The sequence below is a fragment of the Pecten maximus genome, chromosome 3, assembly GCF_902652985.1.
Source record: "Pecten maximus chromosome 3, xPecMax1.1, whole genome shotgun sequence".
Taxonomy (NCBI): Eukaryota; Metazoa; Mollusca; class Bivalvia; order Pectinida; family Pectinidae; genus Pecten; species Pecten maximus.
The window spans coordinates 29,396,677-29,419,614 of record NC_047017.1 but is presented as its reverse complement, the minus strand read 5'-3'; the positions used below and the strand labels follow the sequence as shown (position 1 = coordinate 29,419,614).

Below are 22,938 nucleotides of genomic sequence, written 5' to 3'. Positions count from 1 at the left end.
CACCAACAGACAATAATTTGACAGTACCTACCTGTACCAACATCTAGTTCCACAGTTTTCCCATCCAGCTGGGCCATTATGCCTTTATTGTCCACCCTCTGGGCCCAGCGACCTTTAGGTAGGTTTGAACCCTGGTCCTCTCCACTCTTGTTATCCTTTGATTTATCTCCCTTTAAAAAAGAATTAGATTTTATATTTTATCTTTTATCATACATATTACTCTATACAATTTGTTACAAATTAAAGCCAGTAATGTTAGTGTCACTACCTGCCTTAACTTGAATAACATCCTAACGGCTTGTTGGATGTAACATCAAATAGCTAGTGGGAACAACTAGTCAGATGTTACAGCTAGTGGGAACAACTAGTCAGATGTTACAGCTAATGGAAACAACTAGTCAGATGTTACAGCTAATGGAAACAACTAGTCAGATGTTACAGCTAGTGGGAACAACTAGTCAGATGTTACAGCTAGTGGGAACAACTAGTCAGATGTTACAGCTAGTGGGAACAACTAGTCAGATGTTACAGCTAATGGAAACAACTAGTCAGATGTTACAGCTAATGGAAACAACTAGTCAGATGTTACAGGTAGTGGGAACGACTAGTCAGATGTTACAGCTAATGGAAACAACTAGTCAGATGTTACAGCCAGTTGGAACAACTAGTCAGATGTTACAGCCAGTGGGAACAACTAGTCAGATGTTACAGCCAGTGGGAACAACTAGTCAGATGTTACAGCTAGTGGGAACAACTAGTCAGATGTTACAGCTAATGGAAACAACTAGTCAGATGTTACAGCTAATGGAAACAACTAGTCAGATGTTACAGGTAGTGGGAACGACTAGTCAGATGTTACAGCTAATGGAAACAACTAGTCAGATGTTACAGCCAGTTGGAACAACTAGTCAGATGTTACAGCCAGTGGGAACAACTAGTGGGAATAACTAGTCAGATGTTTCAGCCAGTGGGAACAACTAGTGGAAACAACTAGTCAGATGTTACAGGTAGTGGAAACAACTAGTCAGATGTTACAGCTAGTGGGAACAACTAGTCAGATGTTACAGCCAGTGGGAACGACTAGTCTGATGTAACATTATAACTGCTAGTGGGAATAACTAGTCAGATGTTACAGCTAGTGGGAACAACTAGTCAGATGTTACAGCCAGTGGGAACAACTAGTGGGAACAACTAGTCAGATGTAACAGTCAGTGGGAACAACTAGTAGGATGTAACAGCTAGTGGGAACAGCTAGTCGGATGTAACATCATAACAGCTAATTGGAACAGCTAGTCGGATGAACTGTCCACTTAAACGGTTAACATTTTCCGTAAAACAGATGTTGCTCAAACTGGTACTATATTTCTTGGTGTAACCATAACCTATATCACAGATGGATGAGTGTATATATACACAGGTAGAAATAACAACCTATATCACAAATGGATGAGTGTATACATACACAGGTAGAAATAACAAAGTTTGACGACCAATTCACAAACAGCTTTTGCCCTTTTCTTCAGAAGAGCCAAGAAAAGGGTGGAAAACTGTTTGTAATTGGTCATCAAATTTTGTTAATCACTAACTACACATGGACACAGACAAATTTCTTACTTACTATATACAGGTATATATATGTGTGTGGTATGAGTATCCACTTCAGCTTATAAATTTTGGTCATTTCTCTATAAATATCTATAAATACAAATATGCAGGATATACACAATACAATACCTTGGACTTGGCCCAGCTTGGGAGCTGTCCAACAGAGAACCTGTAGTCCAAGGATGGTTTCTCCGGTGGAATGTCAGCCCTTGTCTCCTCCATCTGACGGGTCAACTCTGCCAGGATCTTGGTCGGTGTTTTAAACTCTGCCTCCTTTTGTACAGAGTTGTCAATGGTAACAGTTTTGTTCCTGAAAAGGACATTTCTTTTTATAAACAAGAATTTTATGCAATCATATGACTTGTGTATCCCCACTTCTCAATGTCCAATTGATAAATGGTTAGAGAAATTCAGAATCTGAAATGTGCATTGGGATGGCCATGCATAGATATAAGTACATTCTAAGTTTAGTTAAATGACATCACATGTATTTAGAAACAAATAAACTTTATCACTGATTTGATAAAGTCCCAAATCCACCAAGAATAAAATCCTAACAGATTTAACATTATTTGAAATAATTGTGACATTAAAACGAGCCAAGATTTCCCAATAACAGTAACAGTTAAAAATATACAAAATGTTTCACAGTCCATGGTGAAAAAAAACCTCAATACATAAATTTTGCATAAATGAAATCTGATACATTTTTCAGATACTAAAACCATGACTAAGAATTGTACACAGGTGTTTCTACCGGTAATATACAGATATCCATGTTCTGTAGAGTACTAATTGTATACTAATGTGAATCACCTCTGTCAACCAAACTTTGTAGTAACACAACATGCATATTATTATATATATAATATTGACGATCAATGAATGGTTGCTTACATAGAATTTGCTAGGGCTTCTTCTGGTAACTGTCCAAGTTCTTCTAGTCGATCCTGCATCTGCCGTGACATTTCTCCCGAAAGACGCCACACAAATATACACCTAGAACGAAACATTGAGTTACATCATTAAGTTGCTAACTTAGGTACACCAATCCCATTCAAATCTGCAAATTGTTTAAGCATGTTTTTCTTCTTTATCATTTCCTATAAACGAGTACAAGCGACCGTTCCTGGCACAAAAATACAGTTTATGGAAATAATCACCAAATTAATTTCAACATTTTAATTAATACATTCTATTCTGAGGATAACCACCTTTTATGCAACATAAATACATTAAATTTTTGCAAGTTACAAGTTGATCAAACCCAGTAGCACAAATCTTTGTGAAGTAAAAAAAATACACAGAATACAAAGAAAACAGACAAATCCAGGTCATATAGTGACAGTATCACGACCATTCTTCTTCATATCACTACACCTATGGGAGTTAGAACCATGATCTGATGACTTCCTCTTTTGTTTGGTAAGGTTATATAGTGATAATGCAGAGTAATGGAAATATTTGTATTCAATTACATCTTTTGGGTTGCTTGAACATGTCAATCTTGTGTTCATACAATTTTTTTTTTAAATCAGAGAGCTCTGCCTCATAAAACATTCTCTAACCTACCAGAGGTATGACAGTAACACCGGGGGTAATAGAGTTGTATTTAAAGTCATATGTAATGTATGTAATTTTGACACTTCATTTTTACCATATTTTACTTTCAATATGGATCAAGATCAAGGTAATTTCTTTGTACAAATCTGATAGCCTGTTTCAATAACTACTGCTCCAGGGGCATTTCAATACATTTGAGACTGTGACTTTGAAAGTCATTAATGCCAACATTCTTTGCTATCTTATAATGTTTGACTGATATGATGAACAAAGTGAATCATTATTTATTTCATATCATTAATAAAAAAAATTTCAGGTGTTGGTATTACATGTATCTACCTTAGAGACAGAGATGAAGTTCTTCAGATCGTGTCTGTATTATATAAACATGAGACATACCCGTCCCCAGAGACAGAGATGTAATATATAAACATGAGACATACCCGTCCCCAGAGACAGAGATGTAATATATAAACATGAGACATACCCGTCCCCAGAGACAGAGATGTAATATATAGACATGAGACATACCCGTCCCCAGAGACAGAGATGTAATATATAAACATGAGACATACCCGTCCCCAGAGACAGAGATGTAATATATAAACATGAGACATACCCGTCACCAGAGACAGAGATGTATTATATAAACATGAGACATACCCGTCCCCAGAGACAGAGATGTAATATATAAACATGAGACATACCCGTCCCCAGAGACATAGATAAAGTGTTTCAGGTTGTGTCTACATTATATAAAACATGAGACATACCCGTCCCCAGAGACAGAGATGTAATATATAAACATGAGACATACCCGTCCCCAGAGACAGAGATGTAATATATAAACATGAGACATACTCGTCCCCAGAGACAGAGATGTAATATATAGACATGAGACATACCCGTCCCCAGAGACAGAGATGTAATATATAAACATGAGACATACCCGTCCCCAGAGACAGAGATGTAATATATAAACACGAGACATACCCGTCCCCAGAGACAGAGATGTAATATATAAACATGAGACATACCCGTCCCCAGAGACAGAGATGTAATATATAAACATGACATACCCGTCCCCAGAGACAGAGATGTAATATATAAACATGAGACATACCCGTCCCCAGAGACAGAGATGTAATATATAAACATGACATACCCGTCCCCAGAGACAGAGATGTAATATATAAACATGAGACATACCCGTCCCCAGAGACAGAGATGAAGTGCTTCAGATCGTAGCTGAACTTGATGCCAGTAGCCAATTCTGAGTGTCCATACATAGTGGCCATCAACTCCCCAGTACAGAAATCCAGAATACACAGGTTCTTGTCTGTACAACTAGTGGCAGCATATATCCCAGAAGGGTCAAGCTGGACCTTGGTCAGGGTGCCGTCGTCTCCTAGGGAGCCCTTGTAGTGCTTCTTCTGCTTAGATGTCTTGATGTTGTAGATTCTAACAGAAAACTTCATCATTTATATTGATCCTTTTCAGTTCAACAAATATTGCAGAGTTTCATTTATCAATTGAAGTATTCAATACATGAAATATGCAACAACATCATCTTGATACTTCAAAAGTTTGAACTATAAAATTAAGTTTCAAAGAATGAAAATCGTAAACAACACTTGATAAATCAAGTTGGCAGTATAACGAAGTTATATTTCAGTCCTAACAAGCTGGCAGTCTATAGCTAACTACTTGGTATTTCGGTCCTAACAAGCTGGCAGTCTAACTACTTGATATTTCAGTCCTAACAAGCTGGCAGTATAACTACTTGATATTACAGTCCTAACAAGCTGGCAGTATAACTACCTTATATTTCGGTCCTAACAAGCTGGTAGTATAACTACCTTATATTTCGGTCCTAACAAGCTGGTAGTATAACTACCTTATATTTCGGTCCTAACAAGCTGGCAGTCTAACTACCTTATATTTCAGTCCTAACAAGCTGGCAGTCTAACTACCTTATATTTCGGTCCTAACAAGCTGGCAGTATAACTACCTTATATTTCGGTCCTAACAAGCTGGCAGTCTAACTACCTTATATTTCGGTCCTAACAAGCTGGCAGTATAACTACCTTATATTTCGGTCCTAACAAGCTGGCAGTCTAACTACTTGATATTTCGGTCCTAACAAGCTGGCAGTATAACTACCTTATATTTCGGTCCTAACAAGCTGGCAGTCTAACTCGGTCCTAACAAGCTGGCAGTCTAACTACCTTATATTTCGGTCCTGACAAGCTGGGAGTCTAACTACCTTATATTTCGGTCATGACAAGCTGGCAGTATAACTACCTTATATTTCGGTCCTGACAAGCTGTGGCCACAAATTTCTGTGTTGGATCCACAGCCATGTCATACAGTGTTGTCTTGGCCACCAGGTGTTGGTTCAATGAAAATTGGAAATCTGGACTCTGCAAGATAAATAGGGGTAACCAGTTAATGCACAATTCATGGAAAACAATTTCTGATGTCGAAGTGCAACAGTTCATACCCTCATAGCAGATTCTGAAACATTCTGTTGGAATAACAGATTGAAGTTCACAAAATCTATCTGACGTTATCAATTCAAGGACCCTCATAGCAGATTCTGAAACATTCTGTTGAAATAATCAGATTGGAATTCACAAAATCTATCTGACATTATCAATTCAAGGAAGAAATTTGATAAAGCTGACCATGTAAGTCTAAAAAATTCATTATTGCATTAAAAACACCATACAATACTTACCATTTGAGCATTCCTAAATAACAGCGACTTGTCTGCCCCACAACTCAACATTTTCAGTTGGCTGTCCGTGTCGACAAACTTGACCGCAGTAACCGATGCCGAGTGGTCATTGAGTGTCTGAAGAAGGCCATATCTTTGTTCGGGGTCAAACACATGAACAAGTCTGTCACGACTGGTTGATGACAGTAGCTTAGGACCTAACAACACACAAATAATAAATATTCAATATCTATTATATCTACATACGGCAGAAAGATAGATGGCGAATCCTAGTTCCATTACTCCTAGAAAAATTACACTAACAGTGAACAAGGAGGTACAGTTTTGTATGTTGTGGAGCAGGAGACCTGATTACTATTGAAGATAGTACACAGAGGTATACCCATACAAAATTAAAACAATTTCTAATGATGCATGCCACTGTAAAGGGTAACTAAATGTATGAGCAAAAATAATAAAAGAAAGTTATTAAAGGAGTATAAGCCAATTCTGTCCTTATGTATACAAGAAACCTGTATTAACATATTACTATTCCAGAAGACATATAAGGCATAACACCTCCCCTTTGTAGACCCCTCTATATACTTACCAGCGTTAACATGTGAATGTGGACCCCTCTATATATACTAACTGGTGTTAATATGTGAATACTCAAGGCATAGAACTTCCCTTTTAAGGACCCCTAAAAGATTACATGCAGGTAACCCAGGCATAGAGCCTCCCCATAGTGGACTGCTCTATGTACTAACCACCGTTAACTTGTGAATACTCCAGGCATAGGACCTTCCCATAATGGACCCCACCAGTATTAACACACAAGTAATCCAGGCATAGAACCTCCCCATTGTGGACCCTCTACATACTAACCAGTATTAACACACGAGTAATCCAGGCATAGAACCTCCCCATTGTGGACCCTCTACATACTAACCAGTATTAACACGAGAATACTCCAGGCATAGCACCTCCCCATTGTGGACCCTCTACATACTAACCAGTATTAACACGAGTACTCCAGACATAGCACCTCCCACTACATACTAACCAGTATTAACACGAGAGTACTCCAGGCATAGAACCTCCCCATTGTGGACCCTCTACATACTAACCAGTATTAACACGAGAGTACTCCAGGCATAGCACCTCCCCATTGTGGACCCTCTACATACTAACCAGTATTAACACGAGAATACTCCAGGCATAGCACCTCCCCATTGTGGACCCTCTACATACTAACCAGTATTAACACGGGAGTACTCCAGACATAGCACCTCCCACTACATACTAACCAGTATTAACACGAGAGTACTCTAGGCATAGCACCTCCCCATAGTGGACCCTCTACATACTAACCAGTATTAACACGAGAATACTCCAGGCATAGCACCTCCCCATTGTGGACCCTCTACATACTAACCAGTATTAACACGAGTACTCCAGACATAGCACCTCCCACTACATACTAACCAGTATTAACACGAGAGTACTCCAGGCATAGCACCTCCCCATTGTGGACCCTCTACATACTAACCAGTATTAACACGAGAGTACTCCAGGCATAGCACCTCCCCATTGTGGACCCTCTACATACTAACCAGTATTAACACGAGAATACTCCAGGCATAGCACCTCCCCATTGTGGACCCTCTACATACTAACCAGTATTAACACGAGTACTCCAGACATAGCACCTCCCACTACATACTAACCAGTATTAACACGAGAGTACTACAGGCATAGCACCTCCCACTACATACTAACCAGTATTAACACGAGAGTACTCCAGGCATAGCACCTCCCCATTGTGAGCCTCTATAGAGTGGATTTCTTTCATTGTCTGTAAGTCATGGATCCTGTAGATAAAACAATCAAGACATACAAATTGTAATTAGAACCATACAACAACATTGTTTGTGACTTCTGTGTGACCTAATGTCTACAAAACATGAAATATGAAATCAGGCAGATGGAAATTGTCTCTCCAGTTCTGCAGCGATATTTAACATTACAATCTGGAGATGGTATGACTCTGTGATGAGATGTACTACTTTTACAGTATGTACTAATGACTGAGACAGTAAGTCGCTGTGATGAGATGTACTACTTTTACAGTATGTATAACTATTGATAGAGACAGTAAGCCGCTGTGATGAGATGTACTACTTTTACAGTATGTACTAATGACTGAGACAGTAAGTCGCTGTGATGAGATGTACTACTTTTACAGTATGTATAACTATTGATAGAGACAGTAAGCCGCTGTGATGAGATGTACTACTTTTACAGTATGTACTAATGACTGAGACAGTAAGCCGCTGTGATGAGATGTACTACTTTTACAGTATGTATAACTATTGATAGAGACAGTAAGCCGCTGTGATGAGATGTACTACTTTTACAGTATGTACTAATGACTGAGACAGTAAGCCGCTGTGATGAGATGTACTACTTTTACAGTATGTATTACTATTGATTGAGACAGTAAGTCGCTGTGATGAGATGTACTACTTTTACAGTATGTATTACTATTGATTGAGACAGTAAGGCGCTGTGATGAGATGTACTACTTTTACAGTATGTACTATTGATAGAGACAGTAAGTCGCTGTGATGAGATGTACTACTTTTACAGTATGTACTAATGACTGAGACAGTAAGTCGCTGTGATGAGATGTACTACTTTTACAGTATGTATTACTATTGACTGAGACAGTAAGTCGCTGTGATGAGATGTACTACTTTTACAGTATGTATTACTATTGATTGAGACAGTAAGTCGCTGTGATGAGATGTACTATTTTTACAGTATGTATAAATATTGATAGAGACAGTAAGTCGCTGTGATGAGATGTACTACTTTTACAGTATGTACTAATGACTGAGACAGTAAGTTGCTGTGATGAGATGTACTACTTTTACAGTATGTATTACTATAGATTGAGACAGTAAGTCACTGTGATGAGATGTACTACTTTTACAGTATGTACTAATGACTGAGACAGTAAGCCGCTGTGATGAGATGTACTACTTTTACAGTATGTATTACTATTGACTGAGACAGTAAGTCGCTGTGATGAGATGTACTACTTTTACAGTATGTACTATTGACTGAGACAGTAAGCCGCTGTGATGAGATGTACTACTTTTACAGTATGTATTACAATTGATTGAGACAGTAAGGCGCTGTGATGAGATGTACTAATACTACAGTATGTACTATTGATTGAGACAGTAAGTCACTGTGATGAGATGTACTAATACTACAGTATGTACTATTGATTGAGACAGTAAGTCGCTGTGATGAGATGTACTAATACTACAGTATGTACTATTGATTGAGACAGTAAGTCACTGTGATGAGATGTACTACTTTTACAGTATGTATTACTATTGATTGAGACAGTAAGGCGCTGTGATGACATGTACTACTTTTACAGTATGTATTACTATTGATTGAGACAGTAAATCGCTGTGATGACATGTACTACTTTTACAGTATGTATTACTATTGACTGAGACAGTAAGTCGCTGTGATGAGATGTACTACTTTTACAGTATGTATTACTATTGATTGAGACAGTAAGTCGCTGTGATGAGATGTACTACTTTTACAGTATGTATTACTATTGACTGAGACAGTAAGGCGCTGTGATGAGATGTACTACTTTTACAGTATGTATTACTATTGATTGAGACAGTAAGTCGCTGTGATGAGATGTACTACTTTTACAGTATGTACTATTGATAGAGACAGTAAGTCGCTGTGATGAGATGTACTACTTTTACAGTATGTACTAATGACTGAGACAGTAAGCCGCTGTGATGAGATGTACTACTTTTACAGTATGTACTAATGACTGAGACAGTAAGTCGCTGTGATGAGATGTACTACTTTTACAGTATGTATAACTATTGATAGAGACAGTAAGCCGCTGTGATGAGATGTACTACTTTTACAGTATGTACTAATGACTGAGACAGTAAGCCGCTGTGATGAGATGTACTACTTTTACAGTATGTATAACTATTGATAGAGACAGTAAGCCGCTGTGATGAGATGTACTACTTTTACAGTATGTACTAATGACTGAGACAGTAAGCCGCTGTGATGAGATGTACTACTTTTACAGTATGTATTACTATTGATTGAGACAGTAAGTCGCTGTGATGAGATGTACTACTTTTACAGTATGTATTACTATTGATTGAGACAGTAAGGCGCTGTGATGAGATGTACTACTTTTACAGTATGTACTATTGATAGAGACAGTAAGTCGCTGTGATGAGATGTACTACTTTTACAGTATGTACTAATGACTGAGACAGTAAGTCGCTGTGATGAGATGTACTACTTTTACAGTATGTATTACTATTGACTGAGACAGTAAGTCGCTGTGATGAGATGTACAACTTTTACAGTATGTATTACTATTGACTGAGACAGTAAGTCGCTGTGATGAGATGTACTACTTTTACAGTATGTATTACTATTGATTGAGACAGTAAGTCACTGTGATGAGATGTACTACTTTTACAGTATGTACTAATGACTGAGACAGTAAGTTGCTGTGATGAGATGTACTACTTTTACAGTATGTATTACTATAGATTGAGACAGTAAGTCACTGTGATGAGATGTACTACTTTTACAGTATGTACTAATGACTGAGACAGTAAGCCGCTGTGATGAGATGTACTACTTTTACAGTATGTATTACTATTGACTGAGACAGTAAGTCGCTGTGATGAGATGTACTACTTTTACAGTATGTACTATTGACTGAGACAGTAAGCCGCTGTGATGAGATGTACTACTTTTACAGTATGTATTACAATTGATTGAGACAGTAAGGCGCTGTGATGAGATGTACTAATACTACAGTATGTACTATTGATTGAGACAGTAAGTCACTGTGATGAGATGTACTAATACTACAGTATGTACTATTGATTGAGACAGTAAGTCGCTGTGATGAGATGTACTAATACTACAGTATGTACTATTGATTGAGACAGTAAGTCACTGTGATGAGATGTACTACTTTTACAGTATGTATTACTATTGATTGAGACAGTAAGGCGCTGTGATGACATGTACTACTTTTACAGTATGTATTACTATTGATTGAGACAGTAAATCGCTGTGATGACATGTACTACTTTTACAGTATGTATTACTATTGACTGAGACAGTAAGTCGCTGTGATGAGATGTACTACTTTTACAGTATGTATTACTATTGATTGAGACAGTAAGTCGCTGTGATGAGATGTACTACTTTTACAGTATGTATTACTATTGACTGAGACAGTAAGGCGCTGTGATGAGATGTACTACTTTTACAGTATGTATTACTATTGATTGAGACAGTAAGTCGCTGTGATGAGATGTACTACTTTTACAGTATGTACTATTGATAGAGACAGTAAGTCGCTGTGATGAGATGTACTACTTTTACAGTATGTACTAATGACTGAGACAGTAAGTCGCTGTGATGAGATGTACTACTTTTACAGTATGTATTACTATTGATTGAGACAGTAAGTCGCTGTGATGAGATGTACTATTTTTACAGTATGTATAAATATAGATAGAGACAGTAAGTCGCTGTGATGAGATGTACTACTTTTACAGTATGTATTACTATTGACTGAGACAGTAAGGCGCTGTGATGACATGTACTACTTTTACAGTATGTATTACTATTGATTGAGACAGTAAGTCGCTGTGATGAGATGTACTACTTTTACAGTATGTATTACTATTGACTGAGACAGTAAGTCGCTGTGATGAGATGTACTACTTTTACAGTATGTACTAATGACTGAGACAGTAAGTCGCTGTGATGAGATGTACTACTTTTACAGTATGTATTACTATTGATTGAGACAGTAAGTCGCTGTGATGAGATGTACTATTTTTACAGTATGTATAAATATTGATAGAGACAGTAAGTCGCTGTGATGAGATGTACTACTTTTACAGTATGTACTAATGACTGAGACAGTAAGTTGCTGTAATGAGATGTACTACTTTTACAGTATGTTTTACTATAGATTGAGACAGTAAGTCACTGTGATGAGATGTACTACTTTTACAGTATGTACTAATGACTGAGACAGTAAGCCGCTGTGATGAGATGTACTACTTTTACAGTATGTATTACTATTGACTGAGACAGTAAGTCGCTGTGATGAGATGTACTACTTTTACAGTATGTATTACTATTGATTGAGACAGTAAGTCGCTGTGATGAGATGTACTACTTTTACAGTATGTATTACTATTGACTGAGACAGTAAGTCGCTGTGATGAGATGTACTACTTTTACACTATGTATTACTATTGATTGAGACAGTAAGTCGCTGTGATGAGATGTACTAATTTTACAGTATGTATTACTATGGATTGAGACAGTAAGTCGCTGTGATGAGATGTACTACTTTTACAGTATGTACTATTGACTGAGACAGTAAGCCGCTGTGATGAGATGTACTACTTTTACAGTATGTATTACAATTGATTGAGACAGTAAGACACTGTGATGAGATGTACTACTTTTACAGTATGTATTACTATTGACTGAGACAGTAAGGCGCTGTGATGACATGTACTACTTTTACAGTATGTATTACTATTGATTGAGACAGTAAGTCGCTGTGATGAGATGTACTACTTTTACAGTATGTATTACTATTGACTGAGACAGTAAGTCGCTGTGATGAGATGTACTACTTTTACAGTATGTATTACTATTGATTGAGACAGTAAGTCGCTGTGATGAGATGTACTACTTTTACAGTATGTATTACTATTGATTGAGACAGTAAGTCGCTGTGATGAGATGTACTACTTTTACAGTATGTACTATTGACTGACACAGTAAGTCACTGTGATGAGATGTACTACTTTTACAGTATGTATTACTATTGACTGAGACAGTAAGTCGCTGTGATGAGATGTACTACTTTTACAGTATGTACTATTGATAGAGACAGTAAGTCGCTGTGATGAGATGTACTACTTTTACAGTATGTACTATTGACTGACACAGTAAGTCACTGTGATGAGATGTACTACTTTTACAGTATGTATTACTATTGATTGAGACAGTAAGTCGCTGTGATGAGATGTACTACTTTTACAGTATGTATTACTATTGATTGAGACAGTAAGTCGCTGTGATGAGATGTACTACTTTTACAGTATGTACTATTGACTGAGACAGTAAGCCGCTGTGATGAGATGTACTAATACTACAGTCTCTGTTGAGACGTACTAACCTCACGTTGCCTATCCTGTCCCCTGATGCTAGGTGTTGTCCATCTGGGCTGATACAGAGAGAACGGACACCATTTTTACCATCGTAGTTTGTGTCTGTCTTGTCAGTCCCTCCAGCTGTAATTGACAGACCACAATAATACGGGGACTCTATGTTAACATCAAATCATACAAATTGCTCCATAAAAATTTGCTCTGCTTCCTTGTGTTAGCTGTCCAAGGGAACTTAACCATACATTCTCACTAATCTTGATTTAAGTGTATACTTTAATTAACCAATATAACCTGTATCATAGTAATCACTGACCTGGGTTATAGTCGACATCCCGGAGAGACATCATGCTTGGATCAATGTAACAGATCTTCAGCAGTTCCTGTTTAGTACAAAGGTTTTTTATTATTAGACATGGATCAATCTCAACAATCCATTCATGATATATTATCCCTACATCGTCATATCCAAACTTAATATCAATGACAAAATACTCACATTTGAAAAAACATTGCGTTTGTAATACTCGGTTTCTGTCATGTGATTCTCAAGATTCCATATGCGTATTGTGTCATCCGTGGAGCATGTGATGAAAGAACCAGGGGGCAGCACTGGTGTCTCACCATCCTGTACAGGGGGCGCCACCTGTAATAAAACAATTATGTAAGGTAAGTAAGGAAGTTATATCATGAATAGTTAAGAGTATCTCGGTACATGTATGTGTTCAAAACCAAAAAGGAAATTTATACCTACAAAGTATATTTCTCTAATGGTTTGTGTATTACTAAAAAATCTCAGGTACTAGGACACTTCCAAATTATAAATAGATTATAAACAGTGTTTATGAAAAGTTAACCTGTTCTGACCAGGTTAAACGTTTATTGATGTCATTCAATATGTTGTACCATCAAGCTAGTATATAGAGTTATCTCCCTTTGTACACTCACCTCAAGGCCCAGAATACTGGAACTGTGATAAAGGAAAGATCTCACAATCCCCACCTTCTTTACATCATGGACGTCCCATACATACACACTGTGGTCATTGTAGATACATGTCGCCTGTGGTTTAAACAAATCTTCATATTCATCACCACATCAAATCAAGGTGATTTTATTTCAAGAGAAAGAAATTATTAACATATCTTCTGTCCAAAGAATTATCATAAAGAGTTTTACCTTCTGATGCAAGTCATCATAAACCATCGCAATCGTGTCAGGAAACTTGGAACCCTCTTTACTGGGTAGAATTTGACTACAAATATAAATGAAATAATTAATCTTTGATATATAAATCATGGATTATTGATTTCTCAACATTGATTACATAACAAAAAATTTATATACAAACGATTTTATCTTTGACATGCAAGTCATGGATTATTGATTTCTCAATACTGATTACATAACAAAAAAAATTATATACAAAAGATTTCATCCTATTTTACATTTTAAATACTTAATATTCAAAATCATCACCTTACCCACATTTAAATACTACATGCTGCATTAACCCTTTGCCACATGCAGGTCATAACACTTCAGCACTCTGTGCCAATAGTGCAAAGATACATTGTTGCAATGCAACATTATTGCGCTGACTGAAATATACATACACCATCTCAATGGCAGTTTTTGAGAAATTAAGTTTTGTTTTGATTAATTTTTCTAAACCTAATTTTGAAAGTGAAATAGTTGTTTTAGACATTTTTAGTAAGTTACAATTATGTTCAGAATTTCTTAAATTTTAATTCTGTGCTATTTTCTTTATAAAACCAACAACACATAACCACGAAATCAGCTGTATACAAACAGAACAGAAAAATTTCAAAATATTTTGACAATGTAATTTATATTTCATTGAATTCCTGTACATGAAATGATTCAACATTAACTCCCAAATGAAACAAACTGAATTTTCAAAGTTTTCACAAGAATATTTCAACAGTTCAGGCTTAAGCCTAGAATATTTTATATCCGATGTCGCGACGAAGGAATGTGTATCCGACCATTTTGGGTCAAATCTACCTTCGTTTTTCAAATGCCAGCGAGCGTAGTTATTAGTGTGTCGAGCTATGGTGGAAAACTGATTCTCATTGAAGAAAAGGTAGAAATAATCAATGGAACTTGCAGCATCAACATCAAAAGTTTCTGGAAGTACTGGCCCCGTTTCCCTAACAAAATCATTTACTGTGATCGGCGAAAAATCTCGGTCAACATTACCTAATGGCGGCGGTACAACTAGTCGCCGTTCGTCCTCATTTTCGGACTCGTTATCTGTTGACAGTTCATTTAGAACATCGTTAAGATCAATATCTGACTAAATGTATTCAGGTCCAAAGCCATCGAACTCTAAATTATCATCATCGTCATCAAAAATGTCGCGCAAAATCGTAGCCACAGCCGCCATCACGCCTCGTTGTTGTCACACTTTTCTACACTCATGACTAACACTTTCTAGGTTAATTTATTCAAAAACTTTCGTATGAATGACGTGTACAAATCTGATTGGTCGATGCATTGATATCTTCTTAAAATAGTATCAGGGATTTCCAGATAGGTGTCGCTCTCAATCACGGGATTTTCCATGTCTAAGTTTACCGAACCGGCATGGCGTCGAGAGGCGCTTACATTGAGATAACGTAGAGGCGTCGAGAAGCGCTTACATGGAGATAATGCAGAGGCGTCGAGAAGCGCTTACATGTGGCAAGGGGTAAAGGCGTCCAGAGGCGCTTACATGTGGCAAAGGGTTAAACTTTTGAATCCTTCATTTACTGTGCCAAAATTAAAGGCTATAAATCTTAACTAATGAGAACTGACCCAATATCTACTCCGAGGTGATGAGGGTGGGGCAGTGACACTAGTAACAGAAGTTTATAACAGCTATGGTTACCTCGGACTGAGAACTGACCCCACATCTACTCCGAGGTGATGAGGGTGGGGCAGTGACACTAGTAACAGAAGTTTATAACAGCTATGATTACCTGGCACTGAGAACTGACCCCAATATCTACTCCGAGGTGATGAGGGTGGGGCAGTGACACTAGTAACAGAAGTTTATAACAGCTATGGTTACCTCGGACTGAGAACTGACCCCACATCTACTCCGAGGTGATGAGGGTGGGGCAGTGACACTAGTAACAGAAGTTTATAACAGCTATGGTTACCTCGGACTGAGAACTGACCCCACATCTACTCCGAGGTGATGAGGGTGGGGCAGTGACACTAGTAACAGAAGTTTATAACAGCTATGATTACCTGGCACTGAGAACTGACCCAATATCTACTCCGAGGTGATGAGGGTGGGGCAGTGACACTAGGAAGTGAAGATTCCGAGCACTGAACACCCGCACCACACCATTGGAACATCCTGCAAATATATGATTTTCTCCTGCGGCCAGACAGCTGGCACTGGTAGTCTGCAAAAGTAGACATACAAATATGAAGGCTCTTTATTGCAAGTGATAAACAACTCAAAATAAACTAAACACCAGAAAGTATTTCAATCTAAATTTCCAAGCTTGAGATATTAATTAAATAACTACTACCATATCATTTTAGACCAGTACTACTGAGGAAAGGTTTCTATTCATACATCTACCTATAGCTCTAAACATTTGTAAATAAATATTTATACCTATGTGTATGATACCTACCCGTAACTCTGCCCATTTGTCTAGTAGACGTTTTTCGTTGAATTCACACAGCAGACCTGACTGTGTGATACTGAAGACACTCTTTGCCTTCCTACCTTTACCACACACGACATCACAAAAGAAGTTGTTCTTCTGTGCACCAAGGATCCCCGAGCGGCCCTGTAGTGGTACTGTCTCATTGATCTGTAACAGGGAGCAACATCAATTTAACAGTCACTCATATCAATAGTACAGACATCCCTGTCAACTTATAACAGTCACCAATATCAATAGTACAGAGACAACCCTGTCAACTTCTCATAACAGTCACTCATATCAATAGTACAAACAACCCTGTCAACTTATAACAGTCACCCATATCAATAGTACAGAGACAACCAAGTCAACTTCTCATAACTCTCACCAATATCAAAAGTACAGACAACCCTGTCAACTTCTCATAACAGTCACTCATATCAATAGTACAAACAACCCAGTCAACTTCTCATAACAGTCGTCCATATCAAAAGTACAAACAACCCTGTCAACTTCTCATAACAGTCACTCATATCAATAGTACAGACAACCCTGTCAACTTCTCATAACAGTCACCCATATCAATAGTACAGACAACCCTGTCAACTTATAACAGTCACCTATATCAAAAGTACAGAGACAACCCTATCAACTTCTCATAACTCTCACCAATATCAAAAGTACAGAGACAACCCTATCAACTTCTCATAACAGTCACTCATATCAATAGTACAAACAACCCTGTCAACTTCTCATAACAGTCACTCATATCAATAGCACAGAGATAACCCTGACGATTTCTCATAACTCTCACCCATATCAGTAGTACAGAGACAACCCTGTCAACTTCTCATAACTGTCACCAATATCAATAGTACAAACAACCCTGTCAACTTCTCATAACTGTCACCAATATCAAAAGTACAGAGACAACACTGTTGACTTCTCGTAACAATTAATTAGAGTCAGACTGTATGTATACCAGGTCCTGAAGTAAGTTACAGTCAGACTTTATTTATACCATTCTTTACTCCAGATCATTATTACCTACCCTTGATTTACTGCTGTCCAGGTACCAAAACTTCACATGTCTGTTTCCAACAGTCACAAACATAGAACCATCTTCCGAGAAATCTACGGCATTCACCTACAAAGTAAAAAGTTAGACAGCTTTAAAGATCATCGTCAAACATAGAACCATCCTTTGAGAAATCTACAGTATTCACCAACAATCTTAAAAGTTTGACATCCTGATCATTCAACATCATAAAAACGGTATTATTGTAAAAACAAAACTTCCATTAAATTCAAACTAAGGGAGGTAATACTTCAAACTCCTGATTTGATACACATTTCACAGCACACAATTCACAAATAAAGAATATAATGGCTAGTCATTATGTTGCTCAATTGGAAATTACTCCAATATCCTTCAGAATTAAAGTGCATATGTCCCTCAACTGGGAAAAATTAAACTGATTATATTACAAAATACACATTACACCCAGCTTGGTAATGTACATCAGTTCTGTACTGAAGTGAGGTGGTCTGAACTTTTTAACCGTTTTGTTATTATTAAAGGGAGATAATTAAACTCTTACTTTGCTGGAGACTTTGTTGGAGGCCACCTTGGTTGCTGTCCTCCAGTTCCAGACATTGACAATCATGTCATGTTGTGAGCCGACTGACACCAGGTACTTCAGGTTAGGTGAGAATGCCTGAGGAGTAACAGAGGTCAGTTACAGTTAATATTATATTGACATACTTGCTTAATTGTGGCTCTGTTCTTGCTTCTATATGAACTGGTACTTTAGCAGAATATTCCAACACTCTCAACAGCCACAATAGTTGTTCCAGTCTGTGATAACGACATCAAATTGTATTACTCACCACACAGTTGACACCAAACTTGTGACCATGGAGCTCCGAAACTTGTGATTTGTCCTCCACATTCCACACCCGAACTGCAGGCTGGTGCCCACTCTGAAGCAACAGAGATAATTAATCAGACAACTGGTAGCCTCTATGACCACACATCAAACATTTACACCTTTATATTGATATTTCCCTTTAATTTCTATCCACATTGTTAATGGTATGAAGTCTAAATGTGATATCAGTAAGTGATCAATCTCATCTTTCCATATTTGTGAATTCTTGCTTGAAAATGATGTATGCTAGTGTTTGTGTAAAATATAGAATGGTTATAGAGCCCATATGGTGATAGGACCTATGGTTATAGAACCCATATGGTGATAGGGCCTATGGTTATAGAACTCATGGTGATAGGGCCTATGGTTATAGAACTAATGGTGATAGGGCCTATGGTTATAGAACTAATGGTGATAGGGCCTATGGTTATAGAACCCGTGGTGATAGGGCCTATCGTTATAGAACTAATGGTGATAGGGCCTATGGTTATAGAACCCATATGGTCATAGGACCTATTGTTATAGAACCCGTGGTGACAGGGCCTATCGTTATAGAACTCATGGTGATAGGGCCTATGGTTATAGAACTCATGGTGATAGGGCCTATGGTTATAGAACTCATGGTGATAGGGCCTATGGTTATAGAACCCATATGGTCATAGGACCTATTGTTATAGAACCCGTGGTGACAGGGCCTATGGTTATAAGACCCACACATAAAATTCACACCGTTACATAAAAAATATCTATTTCTTTTTATTGCCATCACATTGTCTACATTAAATATTAACAGGTATAAATTAATCTGATACTATAACATTTATTTCTTTCCCTAAAGATATGTCAATGTTTGTGTAAAATACCTACTACCATAGCCTAGCATCATTTATCTGTAAACTGATTGTTAACACAGTTATACATATTAGTTATACTAATCCCCAATATCTTTAGTAGCTAATTGAATCCAGACTTTTTTTAATCTGATGAGGCTATACCTATATCACCTACCAAGCTACAAACATATGTTGCTAGCCCTGACTCATCATATTTATAAATCAATGGATGATAAAACAATAACATATTGTGTTACAGCTGAATGTTTCCTCTTTATTATGACAGATGTCTTTGTTTTGTATTTATATTTGATTTATTCACAAATGTATCAGCAATCAATTAAATATATTCAATGCACCACTGGCTAATTAATGCAAATAACATTCCAACCACCAGACATATATGTCAGGATTATATAATGTATCTGAAAATAGCTGACAAGCTGTGGAATATTACCTACACTCCAATATTTACACATGATACAGAAACATTCCCCAAAAGTTCATATATTTGTGAATATCAGCTGCTATTAGCATCTTTTTCACATTATTGACAATGTAGTGCAATTATTACAATCCTGTTAATTATATCAAAAAATGAACATGAACATTACCGTACAATAAAGCCGTCAGAGACAAGAGTGTTTGTATTGAATGTCCCCTGTCACATGTTTCTACTTACTATATAGCTATATTTACACAAGGTAACACTGCAATATTTTGGAGAAAATTTTCCCAAATTTCTTAATTCAGCTAGCACCTTCCCACATATAAATGTCATCTCCCCTTTGACACAATTATCTCCCCTGTAACCTTCTTACCTCCAATATAAACAAAGGGTTATCTCCCCTTAGTCTATACTTACCTCCCCTGTGACGATGTGTTTCCCATCTGGCGAAAATGCAAGCGATGTGAGGGTTTTCTTTGAAAAGTTGAGTATATGTGACTGCTTGCCTTTGTTAATAAGGACCACCACACACCTGGAATAAGGATAAGACTTGGTAATACATATTGGCCAGGTAGAAACAGATGCATCACTTCTCTAGAACAGAGAACCAGAAAAGGTCTACATAATCACAAACAGATATAAAATTAAGTCTTGTGGACATGGACATATAAGATTAACAGGTATCTATGATTTTGTTGTTTAAACAAACCAGTATTTTTAAACAGTGAGCAGATACAGACAGTTAATACTGCTAACTATATAGGTAAAGTGTTCCAAAGATCAAAACAAAACAGGGGAATAGTTTGGCTCTAAACTGATTTTTTTCTATAAAGAAAATAAAGATATCATATCAGAAGAGTTTTTTCTTTACTTAGAGTTACTTCCCTTGTCATGTCTATGACATTTGGATATGTCCTATTCATGTCAAATATGTTAATTTTACAATCTATTTTTGAATCTTTTAAATGCAGAATAAGCCTTACATATTTCAGTGACAATAGTAATAACAGATCCTTTAAATACCGTTTATTATTTCTTAGTTCTAAACTAAGGTAAAGTTTATAAAAGTTTAAGCATATGCATTGAATACATCAGTTATACTGCGACCAGAGTAGATAACCTAGAAGCCAGAAACCTCAGTTGGATAGGCAAAAGCTGAAGTTTCTACTTCATCAACATCAAGGCCATTAAGTTCTACATTATGTCCAAACATCAAAAGCTAGCTTGCATATAATAAACCCTTGTCAATCAGTATATATATATCTTTTATAGGGGAGGGCTGTTACACAGTAGAACAGCACATTAAGCTACAACCTTCATTTTGTGGTCTTGATCTAGACTTAATCTGGCAAGGACAGCACAAGTTCAAATCATATAATACCTTGATCTAGACCTACATTAGAGAGACAACTACCAGAACAACACAAACTAAAACCTGTGTGACCTTGTTCTAGGCTTACATCTGAGAGACGATGACCGGGACAACATAAACTAAAACCTTTGTGACCTTGATCTAGACTTACATCTGAGAGATGATGACAAGAACACAAATTAGACCTCTGTCACCTTGTTATAGATGTACATCTTAGAGAGTAGGATCAGGACAGCACAAGCTAAAACCTTGATCTAGACTATCTTGATTGACATACATCTCAAAACAGTAATAAACATACACTGAAAGGCTAAAGACAACAAATGGTTATCACAGGCAATATAGAAAAGAAAACTTTCATGTGAAAATGAAAGCTGATGCCCACTGAACGGAGAACTGCACTAAGTGGCCGTGTATTCTTTACATCACACTGGGTATGGAGGCTCTCTAAACTGTAATCAGATATAGATAATGATAAACCTTGTCTTCTGAAGAAAATTTAACAAAGATAAAACAAGAATTAGGTAGGGATCAACATTTCATCATTTATCCCGACATCATCACCAGTAAATCTTTAACAAGCAGGCATGTCTGTACACTCTGTATGGGGATTTACACTGTAACAAGCAGGCATGTCTGTACACTCTGTATGGGGATTTACACTGTAACAAGCAGGCATGTCTGTACACTCTGTATGGGGATTTACACTGTAACAAGCAGGCATGTCTGTACACTCTGTATGGGGATTTACACTGTAACAAGCAGGCATGTCTGTACACTCTGTATGGGGATTTACTCTGTAACAAGCAGGCATGTCTGTACACTCTGTATGGGGATTCAACAACAGAATGAGATATAGGCCATCAAAGTTCAACTGTATGTCATGCAGCAAAATCTCATTTAACATTGAACTTAATGAAATAACATACAGATCACTGGGTTTAATTGAATAGGACATATAGTATATTTTGGAGAAGAAGAAAAAAAGAAGAAAAAAAAACCAACTCAATATCACATGTTTGTGGGACAGGCAGACAGACAGTACAACACAGTTATACATGTTTGTGGGACAGGCAGATAGTACAACTCAGTATTACAAGTTTGTGGGACAGACAGACAGACAGTACAGCTCAATATTACATGTTTGTGGGACAGATAGACAGACAGACAGTACAACTCAGTATTACATGTTTGTGGGACAGACAGACATATGGACAGTACAACTCAGTATTACATGTTTGTGGGACAGGCAGACAGTACAACTCAGTATTACATGTTTGTTGGACAGACAGACAGACAGTACAGCTCAATATTACATGTTTGTGGGACAGATAGACAGACAGACAGTACAACTCAATATCACATGCTTGTGGGACAGACAGACAAACATTCTGGACAGTACAACTCAGTTATACATGTTTAGGGGACAGGCAGACAGACAGTACAACTCAGTTATACATGTTTATGGGACAGGCAGACAGACAGTACAACTCAGTTATACATG

At 37.3% G+C, this 22,938-nt stretch overlaps 1 protein-coding gene across 5 annotated transcripts in view; it reads right to left on the bottom strand.

Moving 5' to 3' along the window:
* Window positions 1-22,938, bottom strand: part of LOC117323848 (mitogen-activated protein kinase-binding protein 1-like) — a 99,274-nt gene that overhangs the window by 45,533 nt on the left and 30,803 nt on the right. For all 5 annotated transcript variants that reach the window (XM_033879331.1, XM_033879335.1, XM_033879334.1 and 2 more), the window contains exons 3-20: window positions 20,480-20,594; window positions 18,741-18,833; window positions 18,452-18,568; window positions 17,902-17,997; window positions 16,836-17,018; window positions 16,438-16,598; window positions 14,359-14,434; window positions 14,128-14,241; window positions 13,679-13,825; window positions 13,496-13,562; window positions 13,191-13,305; window positions 7,670-7,761; window positions 5,909-6,105; window positions 5,473-5,591; window positions 4,378-4,629; window positions 2,503-2,604; window positions 1,735-1,915; window positions 32-170 (exon numbers count right to left, since the gene is read on the bottom strand). In XM_033879331.1, coding sequence (XP_033735222.1) covers window positions 32-170; window positions 1,735-1,915; window positions 2,503-2,604; window positions 4,378-4,629; window positions 5,473-5,591; window positions 5,909-6,105; window positions 7,670-7,761; window positions 13,191-13,305; window positions 13,496-13,562; window positions 13,679-13,825; window positions 14,128-14,241; window positions 14,359-14,434; window positions 16,438-16,598; window positions 16,836-17,018; window positions 17,902-17,997; window positions 18,452-18,568; window positions 18,741-18,833; window positions 20,480-20,594 — 2,366 coding nt within the window. The remainder of the gene's footprint in view (window positions 1-31; window positions 171-1,734; window positions 1,916-2,502; window positions 2,605-4,377; window positions 4,630-5,472; window positions 5,592-5,908; window positions 6,106-7,669; window positions 7,762-13,190; window positions 13,306-13,495; window positions 13,563-13,678; window positions 13,826-14,127; window positions 14,242-14,358; window positions 14,435-16,437; window positions 16,599-16,835; window positions 17,019-17,901; window positions 17,998-18,451; window positions 18,569-18,740; window positions 18,834-20,479; window positions 20,595-22,938) is intronic.